At 40.0% G+C, this 20,768-nt stretch overlaps 1 protein-coding gene across 2 annotated transcripts; it reads right to left on the bottom strand.

Annotated features, from left to right (window-relative positions):
* Positions 1-1,738: 1,738 nt before the first annotated feature.
* LOC129177211 (solute carrier family 22 member 21-like) lies at positions 1,739-19,463 on the bottom strand. 2 transcript variants are annotated; one of them, XM_054768081.1, is made up of 10 exons: positions 18,308-19,463; positions 9,916-10,019; positions 6,522-6,676; positions 4,994-5,165; positions 3,895-4,036; positions 3,678-3,772; positions 2,908-3,122; positions 2,644-2,826; positions 2,371-2,506; positions 1,739-2,191 (listed from the first exon to the last, which is right to left on the bottom strand). In XM_054768081.1, exons 1-10 carry the CDS (start codon positions 18,521-18,523, stop codon positions 2,131-2,133), a joined length of 1,479 nt encoding a protein of 492 aa, XP_054624056.1. In that variant the 5' UTR covers positions 18,524-19,463; the 3' UTR covers positions 1,739-2,130. The 2 variants fall into 2 exon arrangements, with proteins under 2 accessions (XP_054624056.1, XP_054624057.1); XM_054768082.1 differs by lacking the exon at positions 18,308-19,463 and adding an exon at positions 10,418-15,572.
* Positions 19,464-20,768: the final 1,305 nt, after the last annotated feature.

Genomic DNA, 20,768 nt, shown 5'->3' with positions numbered 1-20,768 from the left:
TTCACTACGAAAACGTGAAATAAAAAGGAGGGAATTGTTAATCAATATGAGCTGGTTTAGCCTTGACTGCTAGTTGGGTGACGGTGGGCGAAGATGGTAGTGTTGTTAATTTGTGTCAACAAAACGTGGAAAAGAGAAAGTCTAAGCCATCAGGTGCACAATTTAGAAAGAAGAGGATAGAAGAAGAGGATCAAAGATAAAAGGTATGGAGCTATAGCATTACTTTATGTCCACCACATTATAGAATGGATGTGATCAAATAAGATAAATAATACTTGGTGGCTACAGAGTAACTGCGCTTTATTTGTTTTCTTGACTGAGAGTTTTAATTGTGTAATTATGGATGTAAATCGAATGCAATTTAAAGGGGACCTTGTGAAATATTCTGGAGCACCGTTCTGCAGTTGGAAAAAAGAACATTTGTAAACAACAGTTGTGGGATTGTGTGTTGAGGTGGAGGGAAGGGGGGCTGGAAGGCAGTACTTGAAAGATTTGTGCACAGCTAAAAATAATTTTCCATTCTTTGTAATATTTGTTTTTGCTTAAAATATTTTTTGTGGCAACGTATAACTTAATGAACTGCACAGTGGCCAAGTGGTTAGCATGTTGGCCACACAGTCAGGAGATCGGGAAGACCTTGGTTCGAATCTCTGTTGGGCATCTCTGTGTGGAGTTTGCATGTTCTCCCCGGGCGTGTGTAGCCCGCCTCTCGCCCGTAGTCAGCTGGTATAGGCTCCAGCATACCTAGTGGGGATAAGCGGCATAGAAGATGGATGGATGGATGTACGTATAACTTAATATACTTGGACAGACATAGACAAACACAGCTTATTCGCAGACACACAAAACGGTGTGTATCCAGTCAGACTTACTAAAATCCCCTTTAAACTGTCTAAATTCCAGCATCAAAGCTAGAACACTTTATTGTGGGATGTATGAGAGTAATCTAAAATTGTTACTGTATAGCCTAACGTGGGAAATCTAAGTAAAATGGATTCATATCACCTTTTATCTTATGCTATTGTGCCTGATCTTCATACAAAAATCATGCATAACACACAAGTACAGGGCATTCCAACATACAATCTGACTGCAAATAAATAAATAAAATAATGCAGTATACATTAATGTGGCAGGTTTGACTCACCAACACCGATCTTGCTCTCCAAGATCAAAGATGCCTGAATTTATGCATGACAAAATTTCATCTGCAATTGTGTGTGACTTTCCCACCATGCACAAGCAGGCATCTGTCCTGGTGGTCTGGATGAAGTCCATGCCTCTCCTTTATAATGAATAAAGATGGATCATCCCTGAAAATCTTCTTGTATCCAGAAAGGGATCCTCAGAAGAGTCCTCATATATGCCTGTATATAAAATCGCATTTTTTCAGGCTCCAAAATAAACAATGAATGTGTTCACTTAAATTCAATTACGGTGCTGCTAAACTTCTCAAGTGTTGTGATTCATGTCTGTAAGGATGATTGTTTGAAATTAATGGCTAATAATATGAAGGTTTTTTTTGTTTTTTTTTTAGCATTTTGCTCAGCGAGCGACTACTCATATTACCTGGTGAGCCAACTTCTGGATTGCTGTAGATCATCAGATAAATTCTAATTACTTAATTACTATATTGCATTTTAAAAACAATTACAATAGAATATATATATATATATATATATATATATTGGGAAAAACAATGTAATGGAAAATACCAAATAGGTGTCTGTATGTTTACAACACTGACCTTCCAGCTGGCAAGTCAGGCTTCTTCTTCGGATGCAACAGCTAAATGCTGCCCTCTAGAGTATTTATACCGTTATTACAACATCACAGCGTAACGTAAAGTACAGTAATCAATCGTGGTACGGGAGAACGACAGATTTGGGGAGTCTTTTCAATTCTATATTATAATAGGAGCCAGCATATAACAAATCATGAATAACTATCAATATAAATAATATAAATATCGTAAAAACAGTGATTGATTTAAACAATGGATTTGGTAACCATATTTTGATTTATTAAAGACAATGGAGAGAGGTCACAACATTTGAACGCAAACATTTTTTGACAAGACATGACTTTGTTTGAAACACATGCTATTTTTCAGCAGAGGGAGCTGTTGTATCATGCTTGGCTGTATGTTGCTTTTATGGTTGCAGGCAGTGTTTTCTTTGGAGCGCAACAGCTTTAACATAAAACGAAAAGAGAGTTGTTAGATTCAGTTGTTTGATTTTGCCAAGACTAAGGCCTATAAGGTTTCATTGCCTTAGTTAAAGTGTAATACCTTCTTGAAGGCAAGGGCCAACAGGTATCTCCGTTAATCATTATTCACATTATTATCATCAGAGAGAGACAGTGACACACCTTCGAATAGGTTTGGCCTCGCTGATAAGGTCAGGAAGTTTGCTGTTTCTAGTGTCTGGAAGCAACAAGCTTAAAAGAGCAGCCATGACGCTGAATGAACCAAAAATAATATAGGGAAGAATCTTGCTGTAAATTCCTGCAAATAAAACAAAACCATATTTTTGGACTTCTAACAAAAATCACAAATAACATGCAAAGCACAGTGATCATGCAAAATCTAAATAACCCACAAACTTTGTGTGGAAATGTACAAGTTAACAAAAGCGCACTTGCCTATGTAGATGACATATGGACAAATGATGGCGCCGAACCGTGCAAATGAAGACAAAATCCCCAGGCCTGTGTTCCTGACTACAGTGGGCATTAACTCAGCAAAAAACATATAGATAAAGCAGTAGGCAATAGACACCCCCGTCTTCCCTACAAGGACCAACACTTGGAATGTGACATGCATGTCTACAAAAAAAAAAAAAGAACAAAATGGCGTTAGTCCCTGAAAGGGTTACAAATTTATCAGTACTATATAGAAATGCAAACCGTCAGGAATCAGCTTTATGACAAGCAACATTGCTCCAGAGAACATCAGCGTGAAGAAGAGGAGAGTGGGCCGCGGAGCTCTGTTAATCAAGAACCATGAGGAAACATAGGCCACAATGTCAATGGCTGCTGATATTAAGCAATTGAGGTAAATATTTCCATTCAGGTTGCTGGTATTGAGAGAGAGACCAAAAAACACCATGGCAACTGCCATCCTGCAGAAACACAAACGCAAGACTGGGTGAGCATGTAAGAGGATGCAAACTGGTCATCAAATTAAAAATAAGTCTACTCTTTGTGGTAATATGCAAGGACAACATTACAATGGCCTGCACAATGTAGGTCCAATGCAAAAACTGTTTCAAAAATTCTGTCATTCTGCGGGCAATAATGCTCAATTTTGACTGACATTGTCAGAGAGGGGTTAACTTAACAATATTTTGTTATTGCATTTTATTATTGTGGCTGTTGATGTAGAAACAAAAATATTAGAAACACTTCTATATGATGCACTACTAACTTCAGCCACAACAATACAGAGTTCAATTAATACCTCTGTGACAGTGTAAATTAAAACTAATCCTAATTATCCTTGTTGGGCAGAATTGTTTTGATACAGCTCTTGAACAGGATCTCATTAGATTGTGTAAGTGTCGTGAAAGTTGAGGGTTGCAAAAATAATGTTTTTTCTATCCAACATACAACAAAGTCATGTTAGAAAATTGGCTTAAAATCAAATAAACGCAAAAAGCATAGACGTTTTACATTACCATATGAAAACACCAATGACTGTAATGTTCCTCAGGTTAGCGGTGTTTATCAAGTCCATGTATGAATATGTCTGCTCTTTTTCCCCTGTTTTTTGCTGGATCAAACATGACAGTTACTTTGCATATACAGTAGTGCAATATCTTGTTCTTGACATGATTTATGTGGTGCCTATTTCTTCGCAGAAACACAATGCATGAGAATAAAAAATATACCCACCAATAGTTCAGAACCCTCACCAGTCAAGAATAAAACCTCGGGTGCATGGATTTTGTTGAGTTTGGCAGCTCGCCGTAGAACCATCTCAGCCTCCTCCACCTGGCCTCTTAGCAAAAGCCAGCGAGGAGACTCGGGAATCACCCTGAAGGTCATTGAACACATCATTTTGTGAGAATGAAACCTAAAAGTCTCACTGGGACATATTGGTCACTCAATCTGAGGGGTTTGGGTCACACCGTTACAACCCTGACAGTGTCATTTAAAACTGAACATGAATATCATTGTAAAGGTGGATTTTTTTTTAGTTTATCCCCTCTACTGGCTCTCATTAGACTGAGCACCTAATGAACTGGTCGATTTGTGTATAATGATGTAATTCAACTGTCTGAACTTTAAATAAAAACAGAAAAAATCCTTAAGATTGTGACCACTAACTAAAGCAACAGGGGTGGGAGAAAGTCAGTGTTTTGCAAGTCTCAAGTCATTAATTCCAAGTCTCAAGTAAAGACGTGTAAGTTCAAGTAAATTCTCAAGTAAAGACAAGACTGGTCGAGTCAAGTCCGAAGTCATAGGCTTGACATTTTTGAGTCCTTAGAAGTCATAAGCACTGTTAAGTGTTTACCAAATAAAATATCATGACCTAGTAATTTACAAATGCAAATTAAATTCTCCTCGGTAGCAGGTCGACACATCCCGGTGTTAATCACCGCCACTCCCCAGCAGTCTCGTGCTCACAGAAATGTAAGCCACACCCTTAAACCAGACAGGATGTTAATAGATGCATTCAATAAGGCAGATTCTTTGGGAAAATGTGGTGTCTTGCTGGAAATAACGTAATAACGGTCCTGTTAGTTCATTGCTTTGGATGGGGACACATTTTACTCAACACACTCATTGAAAAGCTCAACTATTTTCAAGTCATCAGACTTAAGTCAGAGTGAAGTCCCGAGTCATTGATGTCAAAGTCGAGTTGCAAGTCGTTGATATTGTCAAGCCAAGTCCAAAGTGTTCAAATTTGTGACTTGAGTCCAAGTTGAGTGACTCTAGTCCACACCTTTGTTAAGCAGTTATTTTCCCTTTCAATAACCATCATGCTTACCTCCAAGTAAGAAGCCAGAGGAGACCTGGGATGGCACTAGCAACCAGCAGCCACCTCCAGCCTCGTAAGAAGTAGGCAAAGAGTGGCAACAACGCATAACCAAGGCCAAAACCGAGACTGTGGCCCAGGAGAGTGTAGCTCACCCTGACTGACGGACGGAGCATCTCAGATCCTGACCAAGAAAGAAATCATTACAGACAATCTTTATGCTTTGACGTTTTCTCAACTCAACACTAGAAGCAAACCCCTGATGGCGATGTTTAATTAATTGCCCCTTTCAGCCTATCATGATCAATTAAATGGCTCTTTTAACACAATGTAGTACTTTCCTACATGAAATATACAACATGTGAAGACTAAAAAAAAAAATTAGCCTGAAAGGAAAAAGTACAAATACATACAGTATCTCACAAAAGTAGGATCGCTCTTACATGCCATACATCCATTTTCTACCAGTTAGCCTGTTCAGGGTCACGGGGAGCTGAAGCCTATCCCAGCTGACTTTGGGCGAAATGTGGACTACACCCTTGACTGGGTGATAGTCAAGCACGAGGCACATATAGACACAGACAACCATTCACACTCAGATCCACACTGTCACTGAATGGGGACTGAATCCACGCTGCCTACAACTGAAGTCAGGCCACTAGACTATCAGTGGGCCACCTTACATTTCTTCAACTTTTTTATTATACAGTCTCAAGAGACAATACTATAGAAATAAAATTGGGATGTAACTTAGAGCAGTGGTTCTCAGTTATTTTCTGTCATAAACCCCTAGGGGACAGGAATGTTTTCACGCTCCCCCCGCCTATTTAAACTACTATTGAGAACCTAGAATCCTGGAATAAAGACACTAAACAGACCTGCCAACCTGCTTGATACCGCACCACTACATGGGGGGCTCATGAGCCAATTTAAGTCCTGTCCACACGGGAACATTCCTGGATTTTTTTTTGGCGCGTTGAAAAAAAAAATCACTTCCACACAGTCGGATCAGTTAATAGTCACTTCCACAAGGGAACGAATCACTGGGTAAAAATGATGTAATGCATAAGGCACATCTACACGTGGCGTTGTAAACAGACACAGACAGATCCATGTGACACCCCAAAACTATAGAAGAAACAACGAATGAGCATAAGGTCCATTGTCTGCCGCTTGTCCGGCATGTCTGGACTGATGACGAAGTGGAATTACTTCTGCGAGTCACTTTGGATATAAGACAAAAAATATCAGGACAATGTTGACTGGGAGTCATGCCAGATAGAGCACTGTGTTAATCCTCTTGGGCATGGAATACAGCAGAACTGCACATGTTGTTACTGGAGTCCTCCTGTTGCCAGCTATTCAGACAATAATTGTTATGCAGTGCTGTGTTGTGTTGTTGAGTAATGCTCAGTGGATAGTAAATGTATACTGCTATACAAGCTGTACAATGACTACTTTACAGTATATTCTATAGCATTGTCCCTTGAGAAGATATGTTGTGTAGACTGAGAGGGTGGGGGATGATGTGTCGTCTCACCCAGAACAAGTGATGCAAGGTAACTGGACGCGTGGCCCATTCCTCTCACGCAGTTAAGAACACAGAACATGAGCCAGTTGACAGAGGTGGCCTGGATCAAGGCGGTGACGGAGTGTAACGCAATGGTGGCATAAAGCACAAGCTTTCTGCCAAACCTGTGTATCACAGTGGGGACAAACATGAACACAACAGCATGTGTGAACAAGAAAACATGATATGTGATATTTCTGAATAATGCTTGTTGTTCTGTTTATGGCCAATGCTGGATGGCAAAGTCTGTAATACAAGACAACAGTAATACAACACTCTCTATCCAGTTTCACTCTAAATGGAGGTGTTCAGAATATGATATCAATTTTTTAAATATTTGCCCTGGTTAGCTATGAATCTCACAGTCCAACACATAGTTAGCCTGTGTATCCAATGGTGAAAATATATAAATAGTAGAATCATCTAGAAACTTTTTCCACCAAGGGCCGCATACTGAAAAATCAAAGGATGCGGAGGGACGACTTTGGTATTTTTATGTATTTTTTGATTTTGTAAAAAGGCTTAGGAAAATAACACTTATTTAAAGACAAAGCTTTGTCTTTAAATAATAGTTATTAGTATCACTCAGTTCATCTTTTTCCCCTTACATTGTGCTCTTCTGCTGTATTGTTCCCATTTTCACCTTTTTTTTGTTGTGTAATTTTATTTTTAATTAAAAATAATTAAAAATGTATTAAATTATTTAATTTTATTTTTTTATTAAAAATAAAATTGTTTATTTTTAATTAAAAATACAATTTGATGGATTAGATGGCGGGGGGAGGATGCCGGACAAACCTGGGAGACCTAAGCGTGTAGTGAGCCTGTGCTGGGAACGTCTGGCAGAGTCTCCCGTTCATCGAGTCTTAAACTCTCACCTCCGGCAGAGCTTCACCTGCATTCCGGGGGAAGACGAGGATATCGAGTCTGAATGGGCCTTATTCCGTGCTTCCATTGCTGAGGCAGCTGATTGGAGCTGCGGCCACAAGGTGGTCGGTGCCAGTTGTGGAGGCAAGCCCCGAACCCAATGGTCCAGAACGAATGAATGAACCAGAGGCCAGGGCTGCCGTCAAGCTGAAGAAGCAGTCCTATTGAGCGTGGGTTGTGGGACTCCTGAAGCAGCTGACAGGTACCAGTAGGCCAAGCGGCATGCGGCTTCAGTGGTGGTTGAGGCAAAAACTTGGTTGTGGGAGGCGTTCAGTGAGGCCATGGAGAACGACTTTCGGTCAGCCTCGAAGAAGTTCTGGCAAACTGTCCGACGCCTCAGAAAGGGGAAGCAGTGGCCGGTTCATACTGTTTACAGTGGGGACGGAAGCCTGCTGACCTCGACTGAGGATTTAGTCAAGCGGTGGAAGGAATACTTTGAGGCCCTTCTCAATCCCACTGACATAACTTCCATAGAGGAAACAGAGTCTAAGGACACGAACGCGGACCGTTCCATCAGCTTGGCTCCGGGAGGGGCTCAGAATAGAGCCGCTGCTCCTTCACATCGAGAGGAGCCAGTTGAGGTGGTTCGGGCATCTAGTCCAGAGGCCTCCCGGATGCCTCCCTGGTGAGGTGTTCCAGGAGAAGGCCCCAGGGCAGACCTAGGACACGCTGGAGGGATTATGTCTCACAGCTGGCCTGGGAACGCCTTGGTGTCCTCCCAGTGGAACTGGAAGAGGTGGCCGGGGACCGGGAAGTCTGGGCTTCCCTACTGAGACTGCTGTACCTGCAACCCGGACCCGGATTAGCAGAGGAAAATGGATGGATGGATGAAAAATGAGCCGCGGGCAACAAATGACCGTTGGGCCACACTTTGGACACCGCTGCTCTAGATCACATGTGTCAAACTCGTGCCCTGGAGGGCCGAGACGCTGCAGGTTTTCTCTCCAACCAGTTTCTTCAGCAGGTGATTTAATTGATGAGCTCCTTCCCTCAAACTGAAGGTGTTGATCATTAAAATCACCTGCTTTAGTGACTGGCTGGAAAGAAAACCTGCAGTGTCTTGGCCCTCCATGGCATGAGTTTGACACCCCTGCTCTAGATTATCCTGAAAGTTACCCAATTTCTTTAGGTGTAAAAGATTGTGTTTTCACAAAATTACCCAAGAAGATATGCATATGAATTTTCTTGACAATAATAAAAAAAATGCAAATATTTGTCAATATTTGCATTGCCACTTCTTCCAGTCATTTCAATATTTATAGTCAATCAATGAAGTTTTACTTAAACAAAGAAAATGCCCCAAAATTTGAATAATGTTAGTCCTAACTTTTTCCAATTTCTCATTTAAAAGGGACTGTTTGCAACCGTTATTGGGCTTCCTGGAGACTAACTTTCAAACGTACGTCAAGCATTATATCCCACCCTCTTCCTGCTTTGAGCACGTAAGCCACGCCCCACGTAACACACATTTCAGCACGTTAGTATGTTTGTTGTCAGCTAATGATAGTGATTCAGCAAAGTTTAGCTACCTGTTGTAACAACAGAATGACTGCAAAGTAATAGTCGCTTTTGTGAGGCTGTTTTTGTGCAGTACGTACATGCAGGGACGCTGCTTGCCCTAGCCAAGGCAAGCAACTCCTTAGGGCCCCAGTCTGGTTGGGGGTCCCCAAGGGCTGCCAAACTTTGAACTTCTACAGCAGTGGCACTATGCAAAGGGCTCCCCTGTGAATTTTTGCCTAGGGCCCCAACAGGCTCAGGAATCGTCTCTGCTTACATGTTATGATATATGAGGAAGCCGTGACTGACAGCCACAAACACCTGTCATTGACAATTTGTAATTGTGTAAAATATATACTTTTTTGGTTAAATCTGTTCTTTTAAGCCACTATATGCTTGCGAGTGGTGGTGTTCTTATATTTTTTCAGAATGGCCTTTACTCGTCATTTACAAGCGAACAAGCAAAATTGCGCACTCATCCGTCCATACACATACAACATACCATACAATAAGACAGGGGGGTAGACAGGACAGGATGACTGGGCGAAAAAAAGGGAAGAGAGGAAAGGGAACAACAAGAGGAAAGGGGAGGGGAAAAAAAGACAATTCCAAGCTAAGCTCCTATGGGGGAGTACAGTGTGGGACTGGCCAAACACCTTGGCAACATAGGCACAAATAAACACACTTTTACAGCATAAGCTCGAGACTTGCACCCGGGGGGGTAACAGGGGTGGAGTTGTTACCAGTGCAAGCCGGCAGCCAGCCGGTATGTTTTGGATGAAAAAAATAATCATTTTGAGCCAGTTGCAAACAGTCCCTTTAACAGCATCCTTGCAGTTTTTGACAATGGATGTTTAATGAGCATGAGATAAAGAACAGTTTGCGTCATTTTAAATGATGTTTTAGACAAGATTTTACCAGACAAGACAACAAAACCTGCCTGTCTGACAGCTGACCACTGAAGAGGGCTCCAAACAGGACTCCGACAAAGAACACAGAAGTGGAAAAAGGAACCTTCCATGCATTCTCACACACCAGTTCCCACTGTAAATCACAGGGTAAAAAGCATGACTTGGTAAAAGACACCTCATAACAGGAATCCTGTATGAAATAATCATTTGAAAAAATAATTAATTGAGGATAATAATAGCATAGCATAGCAGATGCTGTGTGAGTATGCCTCCTAGAGGCTGCAATGATATTTGTATAGAATAGCTACTAAGTACTATGCTCTTCCAGTGATGCCATGACATTCCATTTTTGGTGATTGGGTCTAAAAAAAAGAATTGCCATTTTCTTGCGTTGACATTATTATGATTATCTGCAGCTTCACAGTTTGACATGGCTGGCAGAAGACACAAATTTTGACTATTGTTTTGTTGTTTGTGACCATCAGATACACTTAAAAGTTGCAGCGTCTTCATACTTTTGCTCTGTGTTACCTCAGACACAATGGTGTATCTCTCAGTGCTGAAGACCCATCCATCCAAACATAGATCTGTGCCATTGCTCAGTTTGACAGTATCAGTCCAGTTTGCATCCTGCACTTGGTACCGAGAGCAGCTGTCAGGTGTTCCGGCCCCGCTGCTCTGCTCTGGGAAAGAAGTCACTCCGTGTGAGTCATAAGGCGTGGAGTTGACCCAGACCTTGCAGTGGTGTGCCGGGGTGTCCGTGATAAATACAGCCAGGAATCCCATGTAACCGCATGGGATTGCACTTAAACTCAGCAAAACAATGATTAGAATTTGAAAGCGTCCATAGTCACCCAGAAAAGAAGTGACTTCGTCGAAATCGCTACATTTTTCATTTGACATTTTAGATGCAAAACTCATCAATTAATGAAATAAAATAATTATTTTCAATTAAAGGAAAATTATGTAAAAAGGTCTGCATACAGGACATACACTGACAGGCTGTACTCTCCGGCAACATGTGACAGTTTACAGACTCATTTTTACTACTGCAGATGTGCTTCGCACACTGACATTACATTTCTACCATGCGCTACTAAAAGGGAACATAACACCACAAATGTAAATGATTGAAACGCTCAACACGATATAATATCAAAGTCTTCCATGATAAGGAGAGGTCAAAGATCTCACAAAGACGTAAAAAAATATATGGTGTGAGCTTCAGTGCTCTCTGCTGGTAGATGGTATGGAATGGTTATGGTACAGTATGGATTGATGTTTTTGCTTCAGGGCTTCTGCTACAGGAAGTAACGGGAGGGAGGTGTATGCCTTTACATGACAGGTGTCAAACTCAAGGCCCGGGGGCCAGATTCGGCCTGCTATATCGTTTTATGCGGCCTGCAAAAGCCTAGAAATAATGCATGTCAAAAAGACACTTAATCTTTGTTGTTAAATGTATTTGTTCTGTCAATTGTGACAGAAAATTTGTATGCCATGCTATTGGAGGTTTTTATTTTTTCTGTTGCCAAGCCCCATTTAAAATGAACTATACAAAGTTGCATACTGTACTCAAATTTCTGCTTGGCACCTTCACTTCTGATTTCAAGTTTGTTAGTAAAAGAAAATGAAAATGATAATAATCAAATGTGTAATAATGTCATGAGGCGTTTTTATGGTTTCATAGTTACAGGCGTCACTCTGAGGCCAACCATAATTTTGATGTGACCCACGGTGAAAATTCATTTTAAATGCAAACCAGCAAAGATAAACACACACAGGCATGATGGAGATGGAGGAATAAAATAAGACATGAATATTTTCCTTTCATTTTTCCTCCCTTGGAACATCTCAATAGTCCATTAATAGCTCTATATTTCAACCGCAAAGACAATGAAACAGAAATAAACCTCTTTATCCAATGGGCATAACACCCACAAGGTGGTGCAAATCCACATAAAGACAATTACAATAAGTAATATCATTCAACAAACAAAAAGGTGGAAACATTCCCAGAAGTAAACTGAGAAAAAGAATATTTCAAAAGTTTTGTTGTGCAATTGAATAATGTGGAATAATGCTAATTTTACAGAGATTTTCAGGGACTCATGCATTTTACATTTGTTAAAAACAATTTACAAAAAAATAATAAAATATCTGGATGAATATAGTGTATGGCAAAAAGTTTAGAAAGTATTTTAATTAAAAATTGTGAAAAATGTGTTATATACATCAGCGGCACTGCTTTAATAGTGAAGCACATACAAAATCAACTGATACAAAAAAACAATCTCAAAATTTGATGTTTTATATTTCATTTCAATATAAGATACTGGTTTTTAAGTAAATTATTTCCTTAATGTCTTTTGGGATCCAACTTTTTTTTTACCTGAGCTATTAACTTTAAACTAAAAATGTGTCTAAAAAAATTGAAGCCAATTTATTAACAGACTGGAATTACTTAAATTTGATATAAAAAAAATCGGACTGCATTGCAGGTTAGGACACTCTACAGGAGATCCCATTTAGCTTAATCAATGAATGGTAATTATTCAAATAAAAGTGAAAATATTCCACGACCTTAAATAATCTATTATCATCATAAGTAGTTTTGAATGAACGGTGGTTGACATGAGTCTAGCATCACAAGTGCAACATCAGTGACCTCTCGTCTGCGGAGCTGAACACCTTGACGTTTTTTCGGCCAGTGCTGTAACCATGACAACCCCTCTCTGGCCAGCACATGGCAATGCCCTCTGACCCTTGCCTCGCTGACCTTTGGCCTGAGGGTCATGAAATGGGGTCAGGGGGTCAGCGCTTGCTAGAAGACAGTAAAAGCACTTCACTGATTGGCTATCATTTGCCGTTTCTATACCCTCATCTATGTAATTGGCGTATTGACCAACTGGCCCTTTGCACATTGTTAGCAGCACCTTAACCCCTTTACATTGGATGGAGTGCGGCACAGAGGCTGCCCCGTGTTATACTTGTCTGCCTAATTTATGCTAAACGTGTGTTTCTGTCATTTTCCTCACTGTTTTGCCCTCATCTCTGCTGCTCTCTGAATCATGGAGGACAATCCAAAGGAGGTAAATCAACTGATGAAGGAGTGTCGACTTTCTCTGGATGATTACAGTCATTTAAACTGCGGGCTAACGGTGTGTAACGCGTTGCACCCAGAAGCAGCGCTTGCGTCACCCCAGCATCTCTTCTCCTCTCTCCCTATACTGATGATCAATGCCTCCTAGGCCAGTCACTTGTCAATATCTCTACATTAATTTGAGGGACTGCATGGCGGAGAAGACAATAAGTGGGGGCAGGGCTCCCTGAGCAAAGCAGGTAAAGGGAGGCATGGCAGGCGGTGAGGGGGTGGATCATGGCACATGGGAGACAAGGACATGAGAAGGTGAGAGGCAGGAGGAGAAATGAGAGGAAAATGAGGTAATGGAGGTAGGCTGCAGGATGGAGGAGGATTTTCCCATTCATTTAGAATGTTATGAAATATCTCATATTTGATGATATCTCATATATTCACAGCACACCATTTGTCTGTGTATTCAAAATGAATTTACTGGTATCTAATCTACAGTCTATCCATGAATTATGATAGGAAAACATCCACAATTGGATGATCACATGACACCACCCGGCTTGATTCCACTGCAAATTTGTGTGAAGGGTGTCTTAGGATATTTGACTATTCGATTCGGAGGGGTCGATTTGGCTATCAATCTCGCAGTCGAATTGTATGAAAATGTCATGTGATCAAGATTGTACCATTCCGACTACATAGGGGTGCCCACGGCTGCTGCTGCGCGTACATTTTTACATAGAATGTTTTGGTTTTTGTTATACAGAGCCTATTTTGATACAAAATCAGACCAATTTGCCTAAGAATTGAAAATGCCATGAGTGTTTAACATTAAACACAAGACTTATACTTACTATGTATTAGTAAAATCACCTGCTGCAGTTGCACAATTCAAAGGCGCTAAGGTGAGCACTAGGATGACTGTCAACATTGACGGACTTATTGTCTCACAACGGCTACTAAAGAAATCAACAAAAGTGTGGCAGTATTTTGAAAAGCTGAAAGATGACCCCCAAGAAAGTAAAATGCAACTTGTGTCAGTAGCTTCTTCATGCGACAACAACCAACATGGTGTCTCATTTAAAATGGGTAAGGCTGTATCCCAACTGTGGATTTTAAGTCAATAAATTAGGCTGCTAACAGAGTTTTGGCAAGTTGTTGTTTTTCAAGCCATGCTGCCATGCTTTTCTGATGTGTGATATGCTCACTTGCCAAAAGTCACCGTGTTTTGGTTTTGTTCATCTTGCTTTCCGTGTCACTAAGTAAATCAAGGTACTGTTGTTGTATGTTGTTGTGCTCTAAAAACAAAAAAAACAATGTTTGACGATTAATCGACTATGACCAAAATCTTACAAATCAGATTCGATTTGAAAATCCTTACTCAAAGACAGCCCTGGTGTGAACCCCACCTGATGTGGCCAAAGACTTCCGGCAGCAATAAAAATGATGAGTTGTTCAATAACCATTCCCTCCTCTATTATCCTGACATCCGTCCTTTGGGCTCTTGTGATATTTTCCGGGGTCATATGACCTTTCACCTCTCATTGCTCCCCTCTGAGCTCACCCCGCGTGCACACAATTACACAAGGGAGGAACAAACGACATCCTCACTGACACACAAGGTACACAGCATCATGGGACCGCCACAGATATTTGCATAGTAAAATGATATGTATGTAAATGTAAGTTTGTATACAAAAGCCTTAGTCCACCACTAGATACCAATTAGAGGTTATGCGTTTGTTAGAGTGGAGGCCTTTATTTTTACAAATAAATAAACTTTAAAATACAATATATTTGAATAATAATATGAATCCCTCCTTGCATGTGTTGACTTTTTTAATTAGTTTACTGTAATAAATAACAACTAATGATATGAAATTCTAATTATGTTCAATGTTAATGCTATTTTAAAAGATATTAATCTATGTATGGGCTGCACGGTGGTCTCGTGGTTAGCATGTTGGCCAATACAGTAGCCTGGAGATCGGGAAGACCTGGATTCGATTCTCCCTTGGGCATTCTGTGTGGAGTTTGCATGTTCTCCCCGTGTGTGCGTGGGTTTTCTCCGGGTACTCCGGCTTCCTCCCACATCCAAAAACATGCATGTTAGGTTAATTGGTGACTCTAAATTGTCCATAGGTATGAATGTGAGTGTGAATGGTTGTTTGTCTATATGTGCCCTGCGATTGGCTGGCGACCAGTCCAGGGTGTACAATGCCTGTCGCCCGAAGTCAGCTGGGACAGGCTCCAGCATACCCCTGCGACCCTAAAGAGGAGAAGCGGCATAGAAAATGGATGGATGGATAAGCTATGTATTATAATAAATATAACATACAGGAAGTGAATATTACATACACTGAAGGGTACAGGGTCTGCTTTCTTTTCCTGTTCTTTTTCATACTCAGTTATGCGGAACAAAGCCACCTCCTTCAACGAGGTGCACTTTGTTCTGGTAGTGGTGCAATTTTATTCAGTTCCCTAAATTCGTTAATATCGATGTCTAATGCTTAGCAACATTTGTTCTGGAATGCCGCATTACAGCTTTTGAGGTACTGTGTTTTTGACTTATTTATTCAAGTGGATAATGCACCAGTCCTGCGATTGACTGGCGACCAGTCCAGGGTGTACCCCGCCTCTCGCTCATAAGTCAGCTCGGATAGGCTCCAGCATACCGCCGCAACCCTAATGAGGATAAGCGGCATAGAAGATGGATGGATGGATGGATGGATGGATGGATGGATGGATGGATAATGCACCAATGCTGGATGCATGGCGTCCATTAGAGCGAAGGCCAGTACGGTATTTTTTTTAAAGAGACACAGGCATAGGGAATAGAGGTATGGCGTGGTTCATGCAAGGCCAAGGAAGAACATGTTCACTGTGGTAAGCATCTGGATAAAGGTGCAGAATTTGGTAACAATAGAACTGTCCACCCCTGTAGAATAATAACGTCACTTCCTGTCCGGCATCCAACATGAACCACACTGAACAAGCACACAATATTTCTTAACAGGTTGTCTTTGGCAGAGGTCTACAAGCTAAATGTTGGTTCCCCTTCGCTTAAAGAAACAAAACCCACAGTGGTCACTGAAATAACTTAAGGAAAAAATGGACTGGCCTGGTACTCTTATCTTGATATTTCATTGCCAAGCTTTCTGACACTGGGCAGCTCATTTCACTCCAGAATTGCTTGATAGTGTTGAAATTTTACTGTACCCTGCACAGGTTCACAACAATATGTGCCAGATGCAACAAAGCAGACTTAAAATACAACAAAGCATCTGCCATGTTTGACCGTGGCTATTCTTCTCTTTGTATGCTTCCTTTTTTGTCTGTAAACGTTAAGTTTATGACTCGCGTTGTGTTTCATCTTTCCAAATGGCAGCGAATGCTGATTTCAATAAGTTCTTATTTCAGGGACCATTGTGGGTTTTTCTTTCTTTAACGAAGGCACCAACAATTTTGTCCACGTGTAAGCCCATATATGATCGTTGCTAAAACAAAAAGATCAATTGTGGCCCAAGACGTTTGATTAGAAGTGTATGTACTCTTTGCTTGTACTTCACCTTTTTCTAAAAGACTTATTGCTAAACATCTGAAAAGTCCTCGAGGTTGGCTATCGAGTGAGGCTCGCTTCAGTGAATATTTCAGCCTACAGGAATTCTTGGAAGTAATGGTCTGCTAAGTAACTTCACTGCATTGAACTCAATAGTTTCTCCAAAGATTTTTTTGAGGCCATTGTTGTGGAGGGGAAAAAAATGGCTTGCGCCCACTTAGTTATGACTGAAACATTTGGAACATTAACTGTATACATACTGTAGGTGTGTGCGTTTGTGTAAGTGGTCCAGTAGGCTCTCCAGATTTTCCAGCTCTCCTGCAATCTAATGGGTTATTTGTCATCCACAGAGTAAAGGATTTTTAAAAGTCAAGCCAGGGCCTGACTCCCTCCCTATCCTTGCTCGCACCCCCACCCTCTCGTTCCCACTACCCCCCTGACACTTGCAATGGGAGATCGATGGCTTATTGATCAACTCTCTCTATCGCCAACCCACCAGACTAATCACCTTAACACCAGCCCAACTCTCTCTCTCTCTCTCTCTCTCTCATTCGCTTTCCCTGTTGCTCACACATAGAAGTCGCATTTGGACATACAGAACTTTTAAACTAACCCGATGTTAAATGCATACCTTTTTGTCTCCTTTAAGACACATCAATAGTTGGCAAACAGAGCCTAATGCGGCCCAGTGTCTGATAAAACAAGCATATTTAAACCTGGCAAGGGCTCTTCATCTATTTCTCATTTCTCTCACTTCTCCTCTTCTTGCTCTCTGTCTTCATCTTTCTCCGTCTGTCTTTGTTCTAGGCTAAAATCGATGGTGTGTTTAAAACGGGTATATTTCTCACATTTTCACAGCCATCCATCTATTGTACATGTGGTTATATATGCTATTAAGCGCAGCATTAAGCATTGGTGATGTTTTGCAACAGGAATAAAATGTTGGAAAATATCTGTTTTTGCACCACATGATGAAAAAAAGGCAGTGAGACAAAAATGCGTCAAAGCCTGCTGAAAACCCCAAACGATGCACATAAAACAAAAGGCATACATGCATGTATGAACTATTCTGAGGGATATTTGCCCTAAAAAGTATCTGCTATTTCCCCCCTCTTTAAAAGTACAAATTGGTCTACGTGTTGCACGTTGTAAAGGTGATTCAGATGTGCTGCAATGATGTCCAATGCGTCCCTTCTGGCTTTCTAGCAGCCTATGCCTCATCTGTTGCGTTGCCTCTCTGTATGTGCAAGATAAGAGTTTCCCCACCAAGGCTTTACCTGCTCCGAGTGCTGAAATTAAATGAGCACATAATCCCTTGAGTCGAATCAGAGCAGTCTCTGACCTTTGGATATGAAATGTTTTAGATTATGTTATGTGCCTTTGATTGAATGGCTAAAGTGTGGAAATAGCCATTAAAACAGTGTTTATTTGGAGTGCCGTAAAGAAGATCAAAATAGTTTTAGAAAATTTTGTTTAAGCGGCAACTTATACGACCATGTCCAGTTTAGTTAACTCTGCTCTGCCGTACTTACACACACACACACACACACGCACACACACACCAGAGTGCAGGGAAATTGATTGACGATTCTGTCTTAGTACATCTTTTCATCTGTTACTTAGCAACCGTGCCTGAGCGGATAAGGGAGAAGTTATATTCCCGTGCATGTTCAGTTCATAAATAGAATGTGATTCATGAAAATGTCATTACATGTCCAAATACAGAAATACAAAATGAAAAATAAATATGATGTCATCTGAGACAATTGACCTTTGAAGTTTGAATCTGAATGAAGGTGGAAGTCATCATCTTTGGGGAATGTGCCATCTGACCTGACAGGAGAGTGTTGGTGCAATCAGTGTAACTATTCAAAAACTGCATCTGTGGGGCTAAAAGAAAACAGCCAAAATTTAGTAGTAATAATTTGCCTATGATGACACACCTTGCCAAGTTATGTATTTGACTTATATGCATATTCTTGAACATGACATATTGACTTTCATTTAATGTAAATATTGGTCAACTTACATGCATTTTGGGTTCTATTTTGAAGAGCGTACACAAAAACAAACTGTGTAATCTCCACTTCTGTGGGTTAGGTGTTCAATACAAAAACAAAAAGTCGTTCAATCCTTTATTGATGTTTTGGATTTTAGCACATCACTCAGATTGTGCCACTTAATTTTTTTTATTGTGCACAAATATACACTTTGCATGCAGCACCCACTTTCAATGTGGGTCTGATTTATGATACATCCCACCCTGCATGTTGCACATCAAATAGACAAAATGTATGTCATAATATTTGTAACATTTCCATAAATAACAGGGGTTTTGGATTCTGTACAACACAAATTAATGTTTGTGTTTATATTTAGTTTTGCATTTCCATACACATTAGTGAACATTTAAATGAATTTAAACTATGTAATTATAGTACTTTATTTTTATTTCTAATCCATTCTATTTTTAACCCTGATTTATCGATTTAAACTGATTTTATTTTTCAGAATATGAGACTGAGATTGTACATTGACGATGTAAACTTAGCAAGTTAAAGCATCACTGTCTTTCTAATAAGCTCTATTTTTATGCTGTTCTCTGCACCATTTAACACATTATACATGAGGATCTAAATTCAGTAAGTTTGTCCTTCGCAAGTTTTACCTAAAATATGAACAATTTGAGTATGCATTTAAGGAAAATGTACTTAAATGAACAAAATAGGTTAAAGTAAAATCATTATGTATAAAATGCAGAATAAATGATCTGTGTTGTGTTTGCTTTGCCATTGTGGGTTTCGGGTGCTTCCAATCAGACACATCGACGAAGCCAAACGGCATGCAGGCCAAGAAAAGATGAGACGCTATAAGTTATTTCTACTCGATATATAATAAAACAAGACGTGCGAAATTTATTTTATCTGGGTATTTCTGACGTCAGTCATTCGCCAGGCACAGCTCAAAATAATAAGCACTAAAAACCTCCGACCTCGCGCGAATGTTTCAGTATTTAGGGAAGCACGCCAAGTGAGCCTGAAGTTATCGATGATCGATGCATCGAACTTTGCGATCAATTTCGGAACTAAGGAACAAACAGCTTAACCACGGAGCTTTATCATATCTGAGAATAACACAGGGCACGTTTGTGCTTTCCTTTGTAAGGGTCTAATTCAATTTCAAGCACGAATAGAATAAGAAACTAACGCTTACCCTGTCTGAGGCCTTCAGCCGTCTGAACATGATTCATTTCGTGCTTGCTGGCTTCTTTGTAATTGCAAATCATTTAATATGATGCATGTATATGATGTAGTTCCAGTGAATATTTATAAAATCAAATATTGCAATTTATATAGAATGAACACAGATTTATAAAAACTATAATGATTTAATTGTGATGGATCATCATCACAATTAAACACCGTTCTAAACATTATTTACTTTTCAAAACGTTATATTTACTTCAAATTTATATTGTGAATAGTCCATCATAATCTAAAGAGACTTAAATACGTATTGAAATATTTTCAATAATTTTCGTTTGTGTCCGCTCAACACGCAGGCGCGCGCGCGCGCACACACACGCACACGCACACACACACACACACGGCTTGGACAGTATATCGGCCTGGTTGAAGGAAACGAGTGGTCCAAACATCAATCAGCGGTACTGATCTCATTGTGAGCTCATTTAGTGTTTATTTCTGTTAGTTACTGCACTGTCTTGATCAATGAATCCTTTAGAAAAAACACAACATACAATTGTTCAGGGTGTATCGTTAGATATAACGCAAAGTTGAATTTATGCACTACATTTGTATTTAAAGTTTAAAGGAATGTTGAATAATAAAGTACAACACTGACAGAAGTACAATAAAGTTGAACTGGTTTGAATGATGTGCCTTTTTGTTCTACTTTGGTGGTGGTGTTGTAGATATTTGTGATTAAAAAAAGTAATAAAAGCAAACATTTTAGACACGTTTTATAACCGGAATACTTCACATTTAAATCCAAATTTCTGTATAAAAATCAATGACAGCTAAATATTAACTCTTGTTGAGTAAGTGTGTAATATCTTGGCTTTTGTTTGAATGTAGTATTTCATGTAGTATTTACAATTACTGCATTTGTGGCAAGGATGTTTCAAATAAGAACAAATGGCAAACCCTACTGTGTATTTCATGTTTGCATGTATCGCCAAAATCTAAATAAAACGATATTCTCCTTGGACT

The sequence above is a fragment of the Dunckerocampus dactyliophorus genome, chromosome 2 (genome assembly GCF_027744805.1).
Source record: "Dunckerocampus dactyliophorus isolate RoL2022-P2 chromosome 2, RoL_Ddac_1.1, whole genome shotgun sequence".
NCBI classification, from domain to species: Eukaryota; Metazoa; Chordata; class Actinopteri; order Syngnathiformes; family Syngnathidae; genus Dunckerocampus; species Dunckerocampus dactyliophorus.
The sequence above is the reverse complement of the archived record's forward strand: the minus strand, read 5'-3'. Positions and strand labels throughout refer to the sequence as shown.